Source organism: Euprymna scolopes, chromosome 22 (assembly GCF_053919585.1).
Source record: "Euprymna scolopes isolate OS-2025 chromosome 22, ASM5391958v1, whole genome shotgun sequence".
Taxonomy (NCBI): domain Eukaryota; kingdom Metazoa; phylum Mollusca; class Cephalopoda; order Sepiida; family Sepiolidae; genus Euprymna; species Euprymna scolopes.
In genome coordinates, this window is record NC_136503.1 from 61,972,156 (window position 1) to 61,995,706 (window position 23,551).

General features: G+C 37.7%; 1 protein-coding gene across 1 annotated transcript in view; it reads left to right on the plus strand.

The window, feature by feature from the left end:
* The first annotated feature begins 698 nt into the window (after positions 1-698).
* Positions 699-23,551, plus strand: part of LOC145243446 (uncharacterized) — a 54,691-nt gene continuing 31,838 nt past the window's right edge. Inside the window, exon 1 of the mRNA XM_080106336.1 lies at positions 699-1,149. Within this exon, the coding sequence (XP_079962462.1) occupies positions 787-1,149 (363 nt within the window). The 5' untranslated portion in view covers positions 699-786. The remainder of the gene's footprint in view (positions 1,150-23,551) is intronic.

Genomic DNA, 23,551 nt, shown 5'->3' on the forward strand with positions numbered 1-23,551 from the left:
TTAAAAATTTTGTCCAACATGTGTAATCTTATCTCACCTGTCTGTTGTATGTATGTATGTATGTATGTATGTATGTATGTATGTATGTATGTATCAATGTCTGTATGCCAGCCTAAAACTTTCGACAGAGGCAACAGATTTTCACAAGATTAGTATCGTTTTGAGCTCGATCCTTTGGACAACAAATATAAAAAAATTGGCTAAAAACATTTTTCCTTCACCCTCAACTGGGTACTTTTCTACTGGGATGGGTCGATTTTTTCGCTTATATTTTCACAATTCATCGCCTCTTTTCGATTAACTAGCCTTAATTTAAACATTCACCATTCCCAGTTTGGCGGTGGACGCAACAGCAAAGACGTCACTTTTTTTTTTCACATTCTTTTCCTCCTTCGCAGTACGGGTTCCAGCCTGCCTGCCTGTCTACTACCATTTCTTCTTTTTCTCTCTCTCTCTCTCTCTCTCTCTCTCTCTCTCTCTCTCTCTCTCTCTCTCAACGCACACCTCCAAACACCAGGGCAACGTCGGCCACCCAAGCTAGTTTTGAATAAGCACCAAAATAATTTATGTCGCCAATATTAACGTTTATCCATTTTTGATTGAACGCATAATATGGACCTAAATAAATGGGAACACGTATTTTTCAAATGAAGTGTAATATTTCCATTAACACCGGTCATCAGTAAAAACAGAGTGATGTCCCTTGCCATTTACTGTTTATGTATATAACGCACGTGGTTATTGTCTTTTAATTAGTGCTCAGTTTACACGCTGCAAGTACGCATCATGTATAGGAATTGGGTTACAATTTCACGGTTTTGTGAATGCCAGCAAAATTTAATTAGGTCCTTTTCACTGCCTTTCTCCGGTTTACCGAAGACAAATCGCTGTGTTTCGCAGAGGTTTCTATCTTCCACTTCGTATTTTACACGTGATTATCATGCTGCCTTTTTACCTTTCTCGAAAAATATCCACGGTAATACAAATAACCATTTCTACTACCAAGCAGGGCGGCCAACTTCTCGCCTGTTCCAGTGTGCGACATGGCTGTGCCCATCTTTTATAATTAGTCGACCTCATCGTCGTTATTCGTCTTCTGCTGTTGAACTTGAAGGGCTGACGCCCATACACCTTTGGTGTCACGAAACGGTAAGTTGCTATTGAAGGATCTTCTTCTGTATAATAATTATTTTACTATAACTACAGTTAGTAACGTAAAAATTGTTGCTTTGTTCAGAATCGGTGTTTATGCGAATCCTACAAGCCTATATATTTTTACGGGAACGGGTCACAGATGTGTAGGTCAATTAAAAATTTAGGGTTTGTACACATAGATTCGAAAAAGTTGTAACAAAAAACAAATATATAACAAATAAATGTTATCAAAGGCAAGATAACTTTTCTACCTAACTGGATCATTTTTTAGTGTTTTTATTCAATGTAACATGTTTATTCAGCTCGAAAAACACAGTGTTTACCGATGTATTGGAAAATTTAAAATGGCGCCTGACTCTCTCTTGAACACGGTACGTTCGGGAAAATGAGTTAAAAATAAAAAATCTATACAAAATACTGTTAGAAACTCGCTCAATATTTTACTGTAACATAGGCTGACATATAGTTGGTGGGTTTCTTACAGTATTTTGTATAGTTTCTTATTTTTAACTCATTTTCCCAGACTTAACGTGTTCAAGAGAGTCGGGCGCCATTTTAAATTCTCCAATGCATCGCCGGTAAACACTGTATGTTTTTCGAGCTGAATAAACATGTTACATTAAATAAAAATATCCAGTTAAGTTGAAAAGTAACTTCTCTTACCTTTGATAACATTTATTTGTTATGTATTTGTTTTTTGACAACTTTTTCGAATCTGTGTTTTTTAAAATAATTTCTGTATTGTAACTGTAGTTAACAGAAAACGTGAAACAAAATATGGGTTTGTATTACTGTACACATAGATTCGAAAAAGTTGTCAAAAAACAAATATATAACAAATAAATGTTATCAAAGGTAAGATAAGTTACTTTTCTTCCAAACTGGATATATTTTTCGTGTTTTTATTCAATGTAACATGTTTATTTAGCTCGAAAAGCATACAGTGTTTACCGATGTATTGGAAAATTCAAAATGGCGCCCGACTTTCTCTTTAACACAGTAAGCTTGAGAAAAGGTGTTATAAATAATAAACTAGACAAAATACTATTAAAAATTCACCGAATATATGTCAACCTATGTCACGGTAACATGTATTGAGCGAGTTTCTAACAGTATTTTGTCTAGTTTTATATTTATAGCACCTTTTCCCAAACTTACCGTGTTAGAGAGTCGGGTGCCATTTTGAATTTTCCAATACATCAGTAAACACAGTATGTTTTTCGAGATAAATAAACATGTTACATTAAATAAAAACACTGAAAAATATCCAGTTAGGTAGAAAAGTAACTTATCTTGCCTTTGATAACATTTATTTGTTATATATTTGTTTTTTGACAATTTTTTCGAATCTGTATACAAACCCCAAAATATTTACTTTGCTTATGTTAAAAGTTACCCTGCCATATATATATATATATATACACACATACACACATACGTGATATCTTTAAGTGTTAGGTGAAAGTACAGAACGGTGTAATTTTACTTTTAACTGCAACTCATCATTCACCATTAAATTGACTTTTTCAGCTTTTTGAGTAAGCTGAAAACGAATATCACATTTAAACTTGGGACAGACAAGTAGTTTTCCAGATATAAAAACCTTTATCCAATGTAATCCACCGTTTTCACTGACGGCCATGTTTTTTTCCCAAATGGAAAGTACTAATATTCATGTGTGTTACAAAGTGCCACCTTATGTTAAGAATTCATGCCACTCTAATTAATACATTGGAAAAATATCTTAATATTCAGAAAACCGCTTGTCTGTCCTGAATGTAAATGTGATATTCGTTTTCAGCATAACCGAAAACCTACAAGTCAATTTAAAGGTGGGTGTTGAGTTGCAGTTAAAGTAACAATTTACCCAAATTAGTTATAAGACCCCCTCTCCTCGTTATATTAAGAATGGCTTTCCAAATAACGTTATTCTGGCATGGCAACTTCTCTGCATATTTAGCCAAATAAATGTTACAAAAAGCAAGTTATACTTCCACCTACCTGGATAAGCTTTGTTTTTTAGCTCTCACACGTTTTAGTTCAAAATTGTGTCCACTCTGGCATGAAACAAAAACTGTGGTGTAAGCATTGCACAAGGACTCTTGATAATCGGTCAAAAATCGAACTTAAAATGCTCGAAACGCACCAATAAACATCAAGAATTGTGCATCGATGTGTTATACTAGCATTTTGCTTAATTTTTGATTTTTGAGTGATTATCAAGGATCTGTATCCAATGCTTATGGCAACTGTCTTTTTGTTGTCCAGTCAGAACGAACAGTGAGCACTCGATTTGTTTTGAACTAAAAACGTTTTAAAACGTTAAAACATCTCTTCTCGGTAGATTAATCTTGCCTTTAGTAACATTAAAAAATTTTTATCTCCTTTATTTAAACTCCAGTCAAAAATTTAATCTAGACTTGATAATTATGATTACTATTGTAACCAGCACAGATTCCATAAACAAACCTTTTCCAGAATTTCCCACTTGTGGAATACTGTTCTGCCGTTCTGCTTCCTGGTTAAATACAATATCGTAATCTTCAAGTTTAATGTAAACAATTTCGGTCCCCATAATCAGATTCTACCCAGTTTGCATCATTAACGATTACTAAACTATCAACTTTTATTGACCCTTATCCTCGAGTGGTCTTCAGGCCTTTCCACTTGGTGACCTCCCCCTCCCCGAAGTAGAAAAAAAATTACCATATTGTATGGTGACTTGTAAAAATGGCACAAAGCTAACACAATTCATTAACAGAAAATGATTGTTCAGACTGAATTAGCCTCCCTTATTTTAAGTAGTCTACTCCCCACCCCACCGCACCACTAGGTGTGTCAGAAACTGACCCTACAAATGCGTGAAAAAATATTAAATAATTCGACCCCCCTGTCTTTCCAAGCTTATAACTACTCGAAAAATGTAATTCAAACCCTATTTTTTTTTTTTTTTTTTTTTTTTTTCAAAAACCAAATTTTAAAAAAATAGCGGTTTAATAGCCAATTATGCAATATTTGTTTTTTTTTTAAATCGGTTTTCTTTAAAAGATTTGAAGAAAACAAACGAAATTAACTTAGGTCGATTATAAAAAATCGATATAAATTTCAAAAAAACACTTGCCTATAAAAATTACTAATCAATGCGTAGTTGCATTCTTCATTGTTTAGAATTTATCCATATTTATATTTTAAAATCCATTTATTTATTAAATAAAAGAACTTTTTAAATGCCTATTTGAAAAACCCGCCATGATGCAAACATTTTACGTTTTTATTTAAAACCGGAAGTAGTTTTTATTGTTTTGAATTACGAGTGGACAGAAGGAAGTAAAAACCACACGTTCGTGTTAGCCGTCTACCTTTGCACATAAAGAAATTTGTGCCTCTATACCTGAAAACTAGTCACATTTTATTTATAATTTTTTGCCTTAAAAAACAAAAAAAAAAAAACAGTTCAAGAATTTTTTCTTTTTTCAAAAAATACACTAGTTTTTGATTTAATATATTTAATTTCCACTTTATGGAGTGAATTCTTTTTTTTTTTTTAATATCTAAAAAAAAAAAAACATTGAATGAAATAGAAATAATTTTCGTAATAAAACGAAACTTTCTGTACAATATAAGATTATAAGGTTTCATTTTAAAAAAAAAAAAAAGTTTTTTTTTTTTTTAAAAAGGTTTTAAACTTTGGACTTTATAGATAAATTTCTATAAAAAAAACTTTTTTTTAAAAAATTTGAATATATTATTTATTGATCTTTTATCTTCAATTTGTGATATATAAAACTTTGGTACATAAATTATTAAAGTTTAAATAGACATTTCAAAATGGGGAGGGAGTGAATTAAAAAAAAAAACGTTTGTCTAAAATATTATATTCGGTTTATTGGAAAGAGCATAAAATTTCACATTGACCCTGAAAATATCGTAAAAATTTAACCAATAGAAAAATTGATAGATTTTTAAAGTTTAAAAATTGAAAAAAAGTTAACTCGTAAAATTCAATTGATTTCATTACGTAAAACAAATGGCTGCATGAAGGCGTGCAAGCACTTTGTAAACACTGTTTCTTAAGAAATAAAAAATAATATTTCTATTAGTTTTTAAACAACTTTAATAGTTTATTTTGGAAGTATATTCCATAAAGAAAATAAACAACCCACTTTTAAAAAGAGAGATTACAAGTTTTTTATATTTTATTCATAGTTTCATGTTAGGGGGTGTCAAAAATTCCCCCCAAATTCTGATACACCTACCACACCACCACCACCAAAATTCTTTGGATAAGCCTTTACTGTTTGTGCCATTAAAATTTTCGGTACTCATGCAGAGAATGAACTGTGCTGAAATAATAACGTTATTATTTAAAAAGCCATTCTTAGCATAGGGAGGGGAGGGTGTTTTGTACCTATTGTGTACTTTAACCTTACAATTGAATAAAAAACAAAACTTTAATTAAACATGAAAATACAATTTAAAGAATAGCACGGATCACTCTCTGCATTAACACCAAATTTTCTTAAAGTGGAGGCAGGTAGAATAATGGTCACAGAGATATAGAAGGCCTGTTAACTGATAAACGATGCGGGCAATGTAGGTATGATTTGTCGAACTGTTACTGTCGATACTATATGACGGGATTTTTGAAAAGAGCAATAAAACATGTTAAAAGGAACCCAATTCGATTAATAATAAAACTGAACTTTATCTTCTATATTATAAAAGACAAAATGTGTGTGACTATTTCGTGTATGTCTCACAAAGGCGTTTTTTGCACACGGTCCCGGGAGGGGGTACGATTGCTTAGAACTATTTATATACCCCCTAGATAATAATATCTAGGATTTGGGAACGCGGATCGCCTCTAGATTTATTTACGTCGACTTTTATGAAATTCACACTATTTTGCTCTGTCGCCTGTTTGTCCTACTTTTTAGTATAAAGTGAAACTAAATTCAAACGGTGTCTTCTCGGCATTGCGCCAGGAATCGTCCAAAAGCAATCAGCTTTGATCAATGTGGGCCAAACTCATTATATCAGACAGTTGCTATTCAATCTGGACAATGGGGAGCTGGTTTCCCCCTCCCCAACATCTTGGGGGAAAAAACAGTAAAAGTTGGGTAAACAAACCCAACAAAAGTTAAGTCCGCTACTTCTATTTGACCTCATTAATGAGGTCAAATAGAAGCAGCAGAGTTAACTTTTATTGTGGCCACATGTCAATTCTGTTTTTAAATAAATTCAAACGTGTTTCTGTTGTATGTTGCGGTGGCCCAGTAGTTAATGTCGCACATTTTTTTTTTTTCTCACTTTAATTTCCAACTTTGCCCCAAGGGTTCGGGTTCGATCCTCATACTCACCTACCAAAACTTTTTTTTTACCCCCCCCCCCCGAGTTTTGATTTACCCCAAAACCACACATACCTCCAAACACCCGGGCAACGCCGGGTACCCCCCGCTTGTTCAATATAAAATATAAATATTATCTATGTAAAATTACATAATTTTAAAGCAATATCCAAACTAACACTGATAAAACTGAATTATGAATTTAGGGAACAAACAATTAAAGAAACAGAAAACAAATATTTTTGGCTTTCAGGACAAGATCAGTGTAGTAGTATCTGTTCTGATGCTATAATTCACCTTTTTTGTCCTCAGCCGGTGGAGAAGTCTTTCATGACTAGGACAATTTTTATTTGTGTTCCTATCCAGAGTGCCCCTTATTGGGTAGCTGTATTTTTCCCCCACAAGGTTATGTTGAAATATTTAAATAACTATTACTTTTAATATAGAAATGATAAAGTTTTCGTTTTCTGTCCCCCCCCCCCAATGTTTTTCATCAAAATGTGTAGCATATTTTCATCAGTTACATGGTTAGGAATCCTATACTCCTATATAGTTTTCATTTTCATATAGGTGCAGAATATGGAAATGAAGTTCACATAACTAAAAGACAATCCTATCATAATGTGAACATTGGTTAAAAACTACGAAAATATAGTAAACATTAGGGTGGTGGTGAATTTGGGAGGGGACATTATTTCACTCACTGTGAGTTGTCTCACAGGCCATCAAACTTTAAAATAATCTCCTTATTTTCACACAGAACTTTAACCTTCTAAACTCCTTGATTCCACGAAGGACTTTCATCTAACATTTTAATCATAATCTCTTGGAAAGAACTTTCACCGATTGGACCTTTTTTGTTGATTTACCTTGTTGTTTTTGTTAAAAAATAAATATGATGCATTTTAAATCAGAAGGTGTCATTTGTTTCATTCTCTTTTTTTTATTATTATTTTGTCTGGGGCAAAGAGATTTAATTTTACTTAAACTTCTGCACCTCTACAAATTGGTGACACCCGGCCGTGAAATGAAACACGCACTTCCTTCTACAACCCTACAGTTCCACATCACGCTATTTTCCCATTTAAATCGGGACTGCAGACGTCTGTCTACACTGACTCCTTGCCTACGCAAAGACCAGAGACCGGCAATTTAAAGGCTTCCAAATCATTTTCGCGACTAAATCAAGCGAAACAAGAGCATAGATTCGTCACATTCAGAGATAACTCCTGCCACCCTATCATTAAACATCCCGGTATTCAACCCAGCCAACATTAAGTCCTGGTATACCACGATCAGCCGGTCACTGGGGTGTGACCGACAGACGTGTTATAGTAAATGTCTTAAAGCGGTCTCATGAAGACATGAAGATGGGCCAGTCATTAGGGTTTGTGTAGTAAGAAGAAAATCATACCTGAGATGTTGGTTTTGGGTGTGGCTCCTTTCTTTTCTCAAGATGATCTCTTCACCCTGGTGGCATTCTGGTGGGAATCTTCATCTCCCTGTCCTCAGGGCCGCCTTTCGACTACAGACATTTATGAAGGCATTCATGGCAGACACAAGAAAAATGACACGCGACACAATTGTAATATACAAAGGTATAACTAACTATTTTATTTTACATTAGAGATACAATATATATTACAAAAAAAACAATTTACAATTAATTTTTACAATAGGCTTTTCGAAGCTAACTAACCTACCCTAACTAGTGTTGAGGGAGGGGGTGGCCCCCCTCATTTACGGAGAGACAGTCTATGCGTCCTCACATCATGGTGGTCGTGCAGGAAAGAGACAGAAAGATAGCAAGGGGATTATGGGAAGGGGTTTCTTTGTATCTCTACGCTCATGGACAATTTACCACCCGTCCATGCTGCAGAGTGTGTTAGAAACAGTGGCACAAGAAAATAGTGCCACATCCCTCCCTATGCTATCCGAAATTTATGAGTATTCATAAATTTCAGAAGTCCCTAATTTTCCGTGAATGGTGCGTCAACCGGCCGTCAGCAATCAATGTCCCCATGCTCTACGTTCCATCAGGAACTCAGTGAAGCAAGTTATTTTTTCCACCAGGCTCCTGGTAGACTGGTATACTGCTTCAAATACCAGAGAGGGTAATCATCCTCGCCCTCCATCGAGGCAATGACCTCATGATTTCAGTTACTGGATTTACACTTTCTTAAGCAACCAGTATAATATTTTTTAACAAAGCCGGATTTTACGTGAGTTCATCACGCCGACCTATACGTATTTCACTAAGCCGGATTGTACGTGAGTTTATCACGCCGACCTATACGTATTTCACTAAGCCGGATTCTACGTGAGTTTATCACGCCGACCTATACGTATTTCACTAAGCCGGATTGTACGTGAGTTTATCACGCCGACCTATACGTATTTCACTAAGCCGTATTCTACGTGAGTTTATCACGCCGACCTATACGTATTTCACTAAGCCGGATTGTACGTGAGTTTATCACGCCGACCTATACGTATTTCACTAAGCCGGATTGTACGTGAGTTTATCACGCCGACCTATACGTATTTCACTAAGCCGGATTGTACGTGAGTTTATCACGCCGACCTATACGTATTTCACTAAGCCGGATTGTACGTGAGTTTATCACGCCGACCTATACGTATTTCACTAAGCCGGATTCTACGTGAGTTTATCACGCCGACCTATACGTATTTCACTAAGCCGGATTCTACGTGAGTTTATCACGCCGACCTATACGTATTTCACTAAGCCGGATTCTACGTGAGTTTATCACGCCGACCTATACGTTTTTTAATTTAGTCTGCATAACATTATTTTCGTAACTGGATTTACGCTCCCTTCAGCAACCAGTATAATGTATTTTAACCAAGTCGGAGTTACGTGACCTCATCACGCCGACCTATATGTATTCCAAGTTATTACTTCAGTTACTGGACTTACGCTCTCTTCAGCAACCAGTATAATGTATTTTAGATAAGTCGGGGTTACGTGACCTCATCACGCCGACCTATATGGATTTAGTAAAACCTTGGTCTTCAGAGGTTCTAATCCAATTAATTCTGTTAGAGCAAGGAGTCTGCCGCCGAGCGACCAATAAAAACTATCCACCACGGAATATTTATTAATTATATAAAGAATTAACTAAGAAGGGCACTCAGCCTTCATGAGTTAGAATACTCAATTAGGGGGGAAAAAATTTCCAAAAATAAACAATTCAGAAACCTGGTATACATTAAATCAATGAAATAGGGTGTTAACAATTTTTTTTCTTAAAAAGAAAACATTTTAAAAAAATCATTTCAGAGCACCTCGGTCACAATTAGAATTTGTTTACACAATGCAAACGCATTTCAGTTATTACATTCATAATTAACTTTTTCCCAAATTTCAGGGTACATTTAAAAAGTATGTGTATTTTTTCAAAACTTGATTTACAAAAGACCATTAAAATTTAATTCCAAAATTTAAAAATTATTTCAAGTATTTTGGTTCATCGTTAAAATCAATTTATGTTAGTTAACTTCTTTCCAAAGTAATTCATTTATTATTATAAAAACCAATCTTCTCAAAAGGTCATAAACTTCGAATAGACCCATTTTTCGTAATACAATTCAAAAATTATTCCAAACATTTGGTTCATTATTAAAATTAATCTTCCGAAAAGATCATAGACAATTCATTTTGAATCAATTCACCCTTCACAATGAGATTCAGAAACATCCCAAATTTTTCATTTCGTAATTATTATTTTTAAAATTCAGTGTACATTTAAAGTTATTTAATTGATTCTTAAAAATCATTTCTTCTTATAGGTCATTATCAAGGTCATTTCGAATTCAGAAACATTTCACGTTAATTAACTTTATTTTCCAAAGTAATTATTTTATCATTTAAAAGCAATTCTTTTCCTAAACTCACTCACAAGGATTATTTCGAATTAATAAACTCCCGCCACACCTGGGAGTCACATTAGTTAACGACCAGTTCTGTATAGTTAACAGCTCGAAAAAATTAAAGTTTCAATTTAAGGAGATCTTTCTAGACTGAGGAAATCTTTTCTTTTTCTTAATAATTAATTCAATTTTACGTATATACTCCTCAGTCAATATTTCAGGGACCCCTATCATACGGTCCAATTTCAAATAAACCTTCAATTAAAGAATTTGCTCGAATAATTCTTCCTTAAAATCATCTAGAGTTCAGGAAAATTTCTTTCGTTAGTCAAACAATATTTCCTTAGAAATTATTAAAAATTCAGAGAATATTCGAAATGTAATAGCGTAATTTTTCTTTAAGAAAAACTATGAACATTTCAGAGAACTCCTAAAAAATCAACGTAATCATGTAACAGTTGGCTTTTCCAAACACTCGAAGACTTCAAAAAAGTACTTTAAGTGCTGTTTGAATAATCGTCTCAGTTTTTATTTCCAATAAAAACCAATTGAAGACATCATTTAATGTAATTTAACGAAGCATAAATAATTTTGTTCTCCAAACTTGGTAGAAAAATTTTAAAAACTCCAAGTTAATTCGTTATTATATGCCCTCCTGCAATCAGCCATGGGGGTTTAGCTATACAATCATTAAAACGCAAGAGTAGAGAAAGAGACCGAGGGGGAAAAGAAGGGGATAGAGACAGAGCGATGTCACTACACACCCTACCACCCTCATGATATCATTACGTAATAACAAAAAAAATCTTCGACAATTTTCTCTCTCGTCCTCATAGACCCTAAAAGGTAAGGGAATGAGAGAGAGAGAAAGATAGAGAGAAGAAGAGAGAGAGAGAGGCAGATAGCATTGTTCTACCACCCATTCCTCAACACCCTCGCAAACACCATGACGAGGTCATCTTCGCTCTTTCCCATGTGCGGCCATTGTTTTAAAAAATGAGTGACAGGTAGACATTAAACATTTCTACGAGTTTAAAACAAATAACTAAATAGAAAAACAATCTTATTTTGAACAATTTTGTAAAATACATTCTAACACAAAACTTTCATATTATCTAACCCCCATTTTTTTTTACCAGTAACATTTTTTTTTCTTTTTAAACAGACAAACATCAATAAAAGAAACATTATCAATTCAAAAAAAATGTCCCCTTATGTTTCAGCTTTAATGAACATGAAAAATAAACACATCAACTGTTCATGGAATAAAATGTAATGTAAAAGTTCTATTTTTTCAAATCTGAATCTAACACTTGCAAAGTCAAAAGAATGTTTTTAAAAAGTCCTATATTTTTATAAACCTGAAATAAAGATCAGATAAAAAATGTTAGGTATCCTTTATTTTATTTCCTTTTTTTTTTTTAAATTTATTTTTCGAGCTTCGTGTTTGAAGGATTTTTTTCTTTTTTTTTTTTCTTTCATGTAATAACAAGATGCATAGATATACACACATATCGATATATATCCGGAGAGAGACAGAAAGAGAGAAAGCGTGAGAGAGAAAGAGATATTGCATATTCTAGAGACACTTTTTTTTTTTCTCGTCTCTGTTTTTTTTTTTTTTTTTTTGTGTGTGGGACACATTTCTTACTTTTTTTTCGAAGGGTTACTTTCAATACTCTTTTTTTTCTAAATCGATCTTTTGTAAACTGCTTTTTTTTTGTAGGTGCAAGACAATTTTTTTGTTCAGGTTCTGAATTTTCTTTTTGAGTGCGTTTTTTTTTTTTTTTTTTTGTGCGCGTGTGTACTGGTCTGCCATTTTTTAAAAAATTTTGCCAGAAATAATAGTTTTTTCCGTTTTTAAAGACCGTGGACCATTTTTTTTTTATTCGATTCGTCTAGTGGTCGTTATTTTTGGTTGTGCCGTGGGTTTAAGGGTCGAAATTATTTCCATGCTGGGAAACAATATGTTCTGGTCATAGTGCATCATTTATACTGCGACACAGATGCGACGAGATCCGTCTGGTAATTAACCAGGGTCAATCCTGCGTCTTAAGGCAACCATTTATACCACAATCAGCCGGTCACTGGGGTGTGACCGACAGACGTGTTATAGTAAATGTCTTAAAGCGGTCTCATGAAGACATGAAGATGGGCCAGTCATTAGGGTTTGTGTAGTAAGAAGAAAATCATACCTGAGATGTTGGTTTTGGGTGTGGCTCCTTTCTTTTCTCAAGATGATCTCTTCACCCTGGTGGCATTCTGGTGGGAATCTTCATCTCCCTGTCCTCAGGGCCGCCTTTCGACTACAGACATTTATGAAGGCATTCATGGCAGACACAAGAAAAATGACACGCGACACAATTGTAATATACAAAGGTATAACTAACTATTTTATTTTACATTAGAGATACAATATATATTACAAAAAAAACAATTTACAATTAATTTTTACAATAGGCTTTTCGAAGCTAACTAACCTACCCTAACTAGTGTTGAGGGAGGGGGTGGCCCCCCTCATTTACGGAGAGACAGTCTATGCGTCCTCACATCATGGTGGTCGTGCAGGAAAGAGACAGAAAGATAGCAAGGGGATTATGGGAAGGGGTTTCTTTGTATCTCTACGCTCATGGACAATTTACCACCCGTCCATGCTGCAGAGTGTGTTAGAAACAGTGGCACAAGAAAATAGTGCCACATCCATCCAAATTCAAGCGCTATTCGACGCGAAGTGGACACGATACATTTACCTGGTCGAAAAGTTACCTACCGACATCTTGGAGGAGGTAATAGATTTACTCAAAACTATACTAGAAGAAAACCCTTACGACCAGTTGAAGGAAGCAATTCTAAAATGAACTGGCTTATCAAACGAGTCGATGCTACATAACCTATTTACGCAGGTCGTGCTTGGAGAACACTGTCCATCACAGTTGTTACATTACATGTGCACCCTTTTGGGAGATAACAAGATGTCAGAAAACATAAGGAGTTTGTGGTTGGATAAACTACCAGCATCAACAGTGCAAATCCTCGCACCAATGGCAGAAGGAACAAACTGGCAGAAATAGCTGACCGGATTCACGAGAACTTCCGGACAGGCCGAGTAAACCCGCTACAGCAATAGCCTACGCAACGGAGACGAAGAGCTAGCCGAACTAAAATCCACGGTCGAGAAGCTGTGCAAACAATTACAGGATTTACTGAAGGCAGGTCACCAGCGCTCGCATCACAATAGGTCACCCTATAGACGAAGAAGTACTAGTTGAAGCGTGGAACGCGAGAGAGCAAGTGGACACTGTTTCTACCACAGTAAATTCGGCAGTAACGCGTGTGTCATATTAACATCGTTCATTGTTTTGCATGCTTTTAACAATTCTCTTTCCTTTTGTTACAGTCTATATACCTGTACTTCTTGATGAATAAAGCCTTGTTCACAAGTTATCATTCGTCTTCCGTGTTGTCCTCACTACAATTTATTCATCAAGAAATCTGACTTAAAATGGACCAGTTCTTGAAGCCACAGCGTTTCGATGGTAGCGCTTCAGTGCCCAATTCTTCAGACCATTAGACACATTGGCTGCGCACATTTAACAATTTCTTAAACGCAATCAACTGCCAACCCACTGACAAACTGAATGTCCTTATTAACTATATTTCCCATCCAGTGCACAAACTAATAGCAAATTGTGTCTCCTGAAGCTGCCATCTCAAAACTCCAATCTCTTTTTGTAAAACCTTCAAATATCATACATTCTAGGCATCTTCTGGCAACTGTTAAACAGGAATCGGGTGAAACTATTGGTGACTTCTTGCAGAAACTGGACTCATTAACCACCGATTTTCGCTTTGAGGCAGTAACTGCAAAAGAACACTGATCAAGCAATTCGTAATGCCCTCATAACAGGTATCCATTCTCGGGCAATCCAGCAAAAAGAACACACACATTGAAAGACACCTCCAACTTAGCCCATTCGCTAGAAACAGCACAGTCAAACCGAATCTTATATCAACCTCATACCATGCGGTGCCACCGCTGAACCTTCAGTGTCTGGCGAAGTTCTTGTTACTTCAGAAAACCTCTCTGCTGCGACTAGAGAGAAGTGCTTCTTCTGTGGTAATCGGCGACACCCACACATTAAGTGTCCTGCTTGTAATGCAGTTTGTAATAGTTGTGGCAGGAGGGGGCATTTTCAGCTAGTCTGTCAATCAGGCCGCGTCCCTAGGAAAGTAACCTCTGCCTGCAAACCATCAATCGCATCCGTAGTAACTGCTGCATCTCCTGATTGCCTATCGAAAGCTATAATCAAACTTTCCGTTAATGGGATAATCCTAGAAGCCCTTGTGGATACCAGTAGCTCAGAAGGCTATATATCATCAAACTTTATCCATAAATATGGCTGGCCAAAGCAAGCTTCCTGCAGGAAGATATCAATGGCATCCACAGACTTGTCAAGCAACACTTTAGGTCACTGCTATGTGACATTATCATATGAAGGATCTACATACCCACGTTTTAAACTTTCAGTCCTCTCTTCCCTCTGCTCAGACGTCTTACTTGGACATGATTTTCTCAAACTAAATTCCAAAGTAGAAATACCCTTCGGAGGTCATACAGATCCTTTCACCATATGTGCCGTAATAGCGTCCCGTTTTATTTCCCCACCATTATTTGAACATTTAGCACCTGCTTGGAAGCCCATTGCTACAAAATCCAGAAGACACTCACCGATCAATCAACTGTTCATTCAAGCTGAAATTCAGAATCTCCTAAAAGACGATGTTATCGAACCCTCTCGCTCTCCCTGGAGAGCACAGGTACTAGTAACCACTAACGACCGACACAAGAAGCACCTTGTCATTGATTACAGCCAGACCATCAATCGGTTCACTTACCTTGATGCTTACCCTTTACCAAGAATCGATGATCTCGTCCACAAAATTGCTCGTTATTCCGTCTTTACTACCTTTGACTTACGGAATGCATATCATCAGATACCGATACTAGAAGAGAAGAAATTCACAGCCTTTGAAGCCTGTGGGAACCTATACCAATTCTGCCATATTCCATTCGGTGTAACAAACGGCGTATCATGCTTACAACGGTCTATAGACAACTTAATAAAACAGAAGATCACTAACATTTTCGCATATGTCGATAACATCACTATATGTGGTCGTACTATGAAAGAACATGATGAAAACCTTCATCGCTTCTTAGATGTTGCCATGAAACCCAAAGTAAGTTTCAACGAGAACAAAAGCATTATACGAACAGAGAAAATCACCCTCTTAAGGTATGAAGTGTTATTGGGAGTTGTAAAGCCAGACCCTGAATACTTCTGGGCTTTAAGACATCTACCTCTCCCGCAAGATGCGAAATCATGGCAGCGGGTCGTCGGTATGTTTTCATACTATGCTCAATGGATTCCTCGCTTCTCAGACAAAATTCGACGTCTAGCACAAAATCGAGTCTTCCCTCTACCAGAATCCTGCTCAACCGATTTATCCAACCTCAAAAAAGAACTCGAACACGCTTCCCTTACAACAATCGATCACGGCATACCCCTTACTGTAGAAACCGATGCCTCTGACATTGCTCTGGCTGCCACTCTCAATCAGAACGGGCATCCAGTTGCTTTCTTTTCTTGATCACTTTCAGTCAGTGAACAACACTATTCTGTTGAAAAAGAAGTACATGCCATCATCAATGCAGTGTGTAAATGGCGTCTACCTTACTGGTTCCGCCTTTTAAGCTTATTACAGACCAACGTTCCGTGGCATTCATGTATGACCTGAAACATTCAAGCAAAATAAAAAACGAGAAGGTGGAACTATCAGCACTCACATTTGACATAATCTATCACCCTGGGAAAGAGAATGCAGCCACGGACACACTTTCTCGAGCGGTTTGCTCCTCGACTAACCCAACGGGCCTTTGAGACCTACATGTTTCATTGTGTCATCCAGGGAGAATATGAATGTCTCATTTTGTACACCTGCATAATCTTCCTTGTTCCATCGATGATATTCGACGAACTATTGGGAACTGTGCAGTTTGTGCAGAATTAAAACCGAGATTTTTCCATCTCACTAATTTCAAACTTATTAAAGTGACTCCACCATTTGAATGCTAAGTGTTGATTTTAAGGGCTCATGGCCATCTAACGGTCGAAATAAATATCTATTGACAATCATCGACGAATATTAGCACTTCCCCTTTGCCTTTCCTTGTTGAAATATGACCTCACAGACGATCATAAATTGTTTCTATCAACTATTTTCACTGTTTGGCATGCCTTCATTCACTCTGATAGAGGTCCATCATTTCTCCCAATAGAACTAACAGATTTTCTGTATAAGAAGGGAGTAGCAACAAGCCGCACAACTGCCTATAACCCACAGGGAAATGGCCAGGTGGAACGACTGAACGTGACCCTATGGAAAACAATATCGCTAGTATTGAGGTTGAAAAAGTTGCCAATTTCTCATTGGGAAACAAGTCTACACAATGCCTTACACCCCATCTGTTCCTTACTGTTTACTGCTATTTATGCTACACCTCATGAGAGGATGTTCCAGTTCAACCGTAAATCAACATCTGGCATCTCTCTTCGCAGTTGGCTTCTAAATCCAGGTTCAGTCCTGATAAAACGTAACCTACGGTTATCTAAGTACAAGCTATTTGTCGACGAAGTCGAGTTGCTGGAATGCAACCCTCAATATGCCCATGTTAGACTCCCAACTGGAAGAGAGGAAACAGTGTCGCTGCAACAACTTGCCCCAAAACCAAAAGACACACTGCCACACACTAATGACGGTACTATCTCACAGGAAGCTGAACCTCTACAACCAGATACCTCATTAGAACCTTACAAGGAATTTTCATCCACCGATATAGCGCCCGATAAAAACCCATCAGAACTTATTCGTAAGCAACGTGTCCACCCCTATCACCTGAGAAATAGAGATGCTTAAACTTGAACTTTTGAGTATCATTCCATAATCCCACTCTGAACATTTTCCATCCGGGGTGAATGTCATATTATTAACATCGTTCATTGTTCTGCATGCTTTTAACAATTCTCTTTCCTTTTGTTACAGCCTATATACCTGCACTTCTTGATGAATAAAGCCTTGTTCACAGGTTATCATTCACCTTCCATGTTAACCTCATTACAGTGCGACGCTGTACTCACTCTTGTTCTTTCAGTAACGGAGGGAAACAATAATGCCAGCCAGTAAAGATGACAACTGTCACTGGACCCTCTGTAAAAGGTTGTCTATTCTATATCCGTGACCGCACCTCGGATATAATTTTCTAATAGACACTGGCACCAAAATAAGAGTAATCCCACCGCTGACCAGTCAGAAGATTACAACCCAATTGTATCACTTGCAAGCAGCCAACAGTACCAAGATATCCACATTCGGGGATAAATCACTGACCATCAACATAGCTGACGTAATGACGCCCATAATAGAAGCAGATTTCCTGGCAAAATTCAACTTGTCTGTGAACATGACCAACCACATGAAATCAGTGGTCAGAGGAGTCTCCACTCGATACCAGTCAGCAGGTATCAACTCAGTCTTACCTGAGGACTCATCTATCCGTTGATTACTCCAAAAATATCCGCAGCTGTCTCAGCCATTCAGGGACAGAGTTAAGCTTAGTGCTAAACACTACATTAAAACGATCGGACAACCAGTCCACGCCCCCCCCCCCCGGACGTTTAAAACCGGACAAATAGCGAAGGATGTATTTCAGCACATGCTACAACAGGGAATTATCCGATCATCAAAAAGCGCATGGTCTTCTCCCTTACATATGGTGCAAAAATCAGACAGTACATCCTGACGCCCATGCGGCGATTTCAGAAGACTGAATGCACAAACTGCACTGGACAGATACCGTATTCCTCACATCCACGATTTTGCGATCGGATTACAGAACGCGACAATGTTTTCAAAGTTGGATCTAGTGAAGGCATACTACCAAGTTCCTGTAGCAGAGGAGGATATCCACAAAACAGCCTTGACCGCACCATTTGGACTTTACGAATTCACTCGCATGCCCTTCGGACTTCGAAATGTTAGTCAAACTTTCCAACGTTTAATAGATGAGGTTTTCAGAGGATTGCCATTCATATTTGCATACATGAATGACGTCCTGATTGCTAGTAAAACCCTTGACGAATATAAACAGATCAAGCTTTCCAAAGATTCTCACTACGGCCTAAAAGTGAACGTTGAAAAATGCATCTTCGACCAATCAAAAGTCAACTTCCTTGGACACACGATCGACAAGGGCAGAATATCACTACTACCCGAAAAAGTGAGTGTCATCGCTTATTTTCCACAGCCCACATCTGTTCGACAAGTCTGTCGATTTATAGGAATAATCAACTACTACAGATGATTCTTACCAAACTGCTTTGAAATTCTCGCGCCACTAACATTGCTGTTGCAGAACAAGACCAAGAACAACAATTAACATTAGATGGACCAGCCTTAGCAGCTTTTACTCAAGCGAAGAAAGCCCTGGCAAATTTCAGCCAAAACGCAAAGAAAATACAGCATATTTTTGAGGGAATTACTGGCGATTAAACATTTCAAACATATTGGAAGGCAGAAATTTCATGATCTACACAGGTCACAAACCGTTAACTTATGCGCTACACACACGTGGACAAATATGGCCCACGAGAAATCAGACATCTTGATTACATTGCACAGTACTCCACGGATATAAGATACGTGAAGGGCCAGGAGAACATTGTAGCAGACGCCTTATCCAGAGCCATGATCACTTCTCTAAATTCCAGCTCGCTAAACATGGAATTGATAGATCAAAAACAAGAATCAGACACAACGCTTAAAGATGTTCAGGAAAACACATCCTTACAACAAATGCTTGTACCTTTCAGTACAGCGATTGTTTATTGCAACACGGCAAAGAAACAACCACGACTGTACATACCACCTAGCCTCAGATGACAAATTTTCCAACATCTTCAAAATTTATCTCACCCAGGAAAAAGAACTACTCTAAAGCTAATTACGCAACGTTTCTTGTGGCTGAATATTAACACGGATATTCGAAATTGGACTAAGACGTGCATACCTTGTCAAAAGTACAAAATTCACAAACACACGAAATCACCACTGAGTTCTTTTTGCATACCCAATGCTAGATTCACCAACATCCACATCGATTTGGTAGAAGCGTTACCCACTTCAAAGGGACACACCCACATCCTGACTATCATTGGTAGATTCAGCAGATGGCCTACATCCATAGCTGTTAAGGATACTTTAGCTTCAACAATAGCCAGAGCCATACTTCAGGACTTGATAGCCATTTTCGGAGTATCCACAGTCATCACGACAGACAGAGGTTAGCTGTTCCAATCAGAACTCTTTGCAGAATTCAATCAATTACTTGGAATGAACCACATCAAGACTACGGCATATCATCCATCCTCGAATGGTTTCATTGAACGCTTTCACAGGCAGTTAAAAACCTCCCTGGCAATGAGTCTGAACAGCACAGACTGGGCAGACAATATACCTTTGATGCTATTAATGATAGGGAACTCTGTAAAAAAAGATTACAAAGCACACCGGTGGAGGTAGTTTTCAGTTTCACTTTGACTCTACCGGGTTAATATTTTGATCAAAACCTGGAGATCTCACCTACAACCACGTTCGTAACAGAGTTGAAAGACAAAATGTCTCGTCTAAATTTCATACCCACCAGGAGGACAGACTGACAATCCCATATCCCAAAAGATCTTCACACCACCAAACACGTATTTGTCAGGAACAACTCAGTGAAAAAGCCATTTTGTCCAAATTATTTGGCGCCATACCCAGTTCTGGACAGGCAGGATAAATATTTCATTGTTTCAAAAAACGGGAAAAAGACACTATCGCATTGGACCAACTTAAACTGGCATACGTTTTTAAACCATTCCCCCACTGGAGCAACCTCTTACTTTCCTGCCGGTTTTCAAAAACCGGCAGGAAAGTACACTGGCCGAAACGTTTTAAGGAATATGGTACATATTGAAAAAAAAAAAATAGAGAAAAATAGTTTTATATTTTTTTTTTTTTTTTTTTTTCAACCTGGGGGAGTATTTCTGCAATCACACACACACACACACAAATAAATGAACCTTTATTCATTTCAATTTCCCACACATTTAGCACAAACATAAGTTGTTCCAGCAACGGCACAATTTCAAATATGCCTACACACTTTTCTCACAAAAGCAAAATGAACATATTTCTGGTGGACGTTGTTGGCGACAGTATTATGTGACACAAACGACCAATGAGAAAATTCAGATTGTCTTTTTAACGCTTTTCCAAAAACCAAAATATCAGCAGTAGCAATCTTGTTTTTGGAGCCGGCCTAAAATGTATAAAAATGCATCGGTCTTCTAGGGTTAATTCAATTAATTCATTTCATTTCGTTCATTCAGTCGTTTTGACAACAAGAACATGCCTCTCGTCTTCACAACATCGTCGCTGCCGACGCCGTCAACGCCATGATGACACACGTCACATGGACACTAAAAATTCACTTATGCACACGCGCATCCACTCCACGCATTTTCTAATTAATAACACCGAATTACTTTCCTCACAAATTACTTTCCTCACAAATTACTTTCCTCGTGGGACTTTTAAGTAAGGCGAACTTCATCAGATGAAACACAAACTTTAAAATAATCTCATTATTTTCACGCAGGACTTTAACCTTCTAAACTCCTTGATTCCACGAAGGACATTCATCTAACATTTTCATCAATATGACTTTGAGAGAAGTTTCGCTGATCGGATCTTTGTTTATTCACCTTGTTGTTTTTGTTAAAAAATAAACGTGGTGCATTTTAAACCAGGAGGTGTCATTTTGTTTCATTCTTTTTTTTTTTTTATTATTTTGTCTGGGCCAACGAGATTTAATTTTACATAAACTGCACTCCTACATCTTCTACACAATTATGCATCTGCATTACCTGAACACATTCATTACAGCACTGTTTTTGAAATAGGTTGGAAAAACTTGGGCTTTCCATTTTTAAGCCACTCTGGCATTGTGGATAAAGTACTTGGTAAGATTCAGTTCTAAAGTTAACATCTTCTGGTGGTTAAAGATTTGATCCTCGATGCGTGCAACACTCAACAGACAATTGCAAATTAGTACTTCTACCCAGTCATGGCTGATGAAATAAGTGCATGTTATCCATGCAGATTCCTGGGCTTGAAAATGACACCTGAAGATTTCAGGTTATGTAGCAGAATTAGCAATAACCAAAATGAGGGGAAATAAAGAGCTTACCTCGGATACGTCTGTGTTGCAGGCTGAGCAGAAGAGAGTTCCAAGATGGCGTCCATGGGTTTTTATTGGCGTTGACCCCATGCAATTCTCGCAGAATCGCGTCTGCTCTCGTGCGATTATACAAATATATAATTGCCGGCTGCTATAAAGGCAGGACGCTGCAAAGCAGTCAGGCAGTGTCCTGCAGATTGTGTGTAGGTGGTTCTGGTGGTTGGATCGTTCTTTGTAACGAAACATGTATCTGCGACAAGCAAGTTTTCTTCTGCCTTTTGTTTTTGTCTCCTTCTTCTTTCTCTACAGTCATTACAGCCAAGAAATCCTTCTCTTTTAGAGGTGGGCAGTGCAGTGGAAAACTGACTATTTCCTATCTTTGTTCCTGATTTTTTTTGCCTACTACATTTTGCTACAAAATGGCGAAGGTGCGGATAAGCAGTGATATCATCAAGCTTTTCTCTGGCGAGGGTGATGTAGCGTGGCTGAAAAAAAGTGAGACGTCACACAACTTCAGCAGGTAGATGATGTAGCGAGTCTGCTACCTTTATATCTGGAAGGTGATGCACTGGCCCTCTACATGGAAATGGAGGAGGATGATCAAAAGAAGATAGACCAGATTGAGGCCCGATTAAAAGAGGCATTTACCGATGGCACGTTTGCAGCATACAGAAAAATAACTATGGTTAGATGGGCTGGCGAACGTGTGGATGTTTACGCCAACAAAATCAGGCAGTTGGTTGGATTGGCCAGATTCACAAGAGATGTCCTAGAGAGACTCCCAAAATAGACTTTCGTCACTGGGTTCCCTGACGTCATCTCAATTGCTCTTCAACAGGTGCCGAACGCCGAAGCCCTAACCATGGGGGAGCTAATGTCAAGAGGGAGAATTTTGACAACGACTGAGGAACAAAATAAGGATGTGGCTGCGGCCACACGCTCCCCCAACAACAGGGCAAGAATATTCCTGTTAGTGAGACTTGTTTTAAATGCAATGCTAAAGATGCGAACACGACACTTCTGGTGACAGGCATCCATGTTGACGGGACACAATGTTTAGCGCTTATTCATACAGGATGCTCTAGGACGATTTTACACGGAGACCGGTGCCGGTCTTGGAGAAAAACAAACGTGAATGTCGAAACAATTGGTGGAATATCCCATGCGCGCTGTGGTGTTAGAGCGGTCTCTGTATTCACTGATGAAGGTGTGTCTGCCAAAATCGATGTGTTGGTGGTGCGTGGCAAACCGCTGGGGTTTGACTTCTATAGATTGACGCCATGTTGTCGAGCCTACAGGATCAGTGCGGCTGGGCGGCAGGAAAAATGTTAAATGTGCAGCCATTTCTATTAATGAACCGGATTTCATTGCCACTTTTGACCATCAAAACCAAACATGGACCGCATCATGGAAGTGGTCTGAGGACCCCCCCCCCCTGAAAGACTACACAATCGAGTATCAAAATACCCAGTGCTGGCAAAAATTCCTGAAGAATATACGCAGGAACTCCGCACTTGGATAGATAATGGTTGGCTTGTGCCGTACCCAGAGGATAAATTGGGATCCCCCAAAGGCCTAATTCCCCTGATGGCTGTGATATAGCAGAACAAAACCAAAGTGTGCTAAATCATCACGTAGACGCGTTTACGGCCAACGCAGATGTTTGTGCTGCTAAGCTGCGGGAATGGAGACAAAAAGGTGCTAATGTGTCTTTACTGGACCTCAGGAAAGCATACCTACAAGTACGGGTTCATGAGACACTGTGACCATGCCAGACTGTGGAAATCGACGGGAAAAAATACTGTCTGACCCA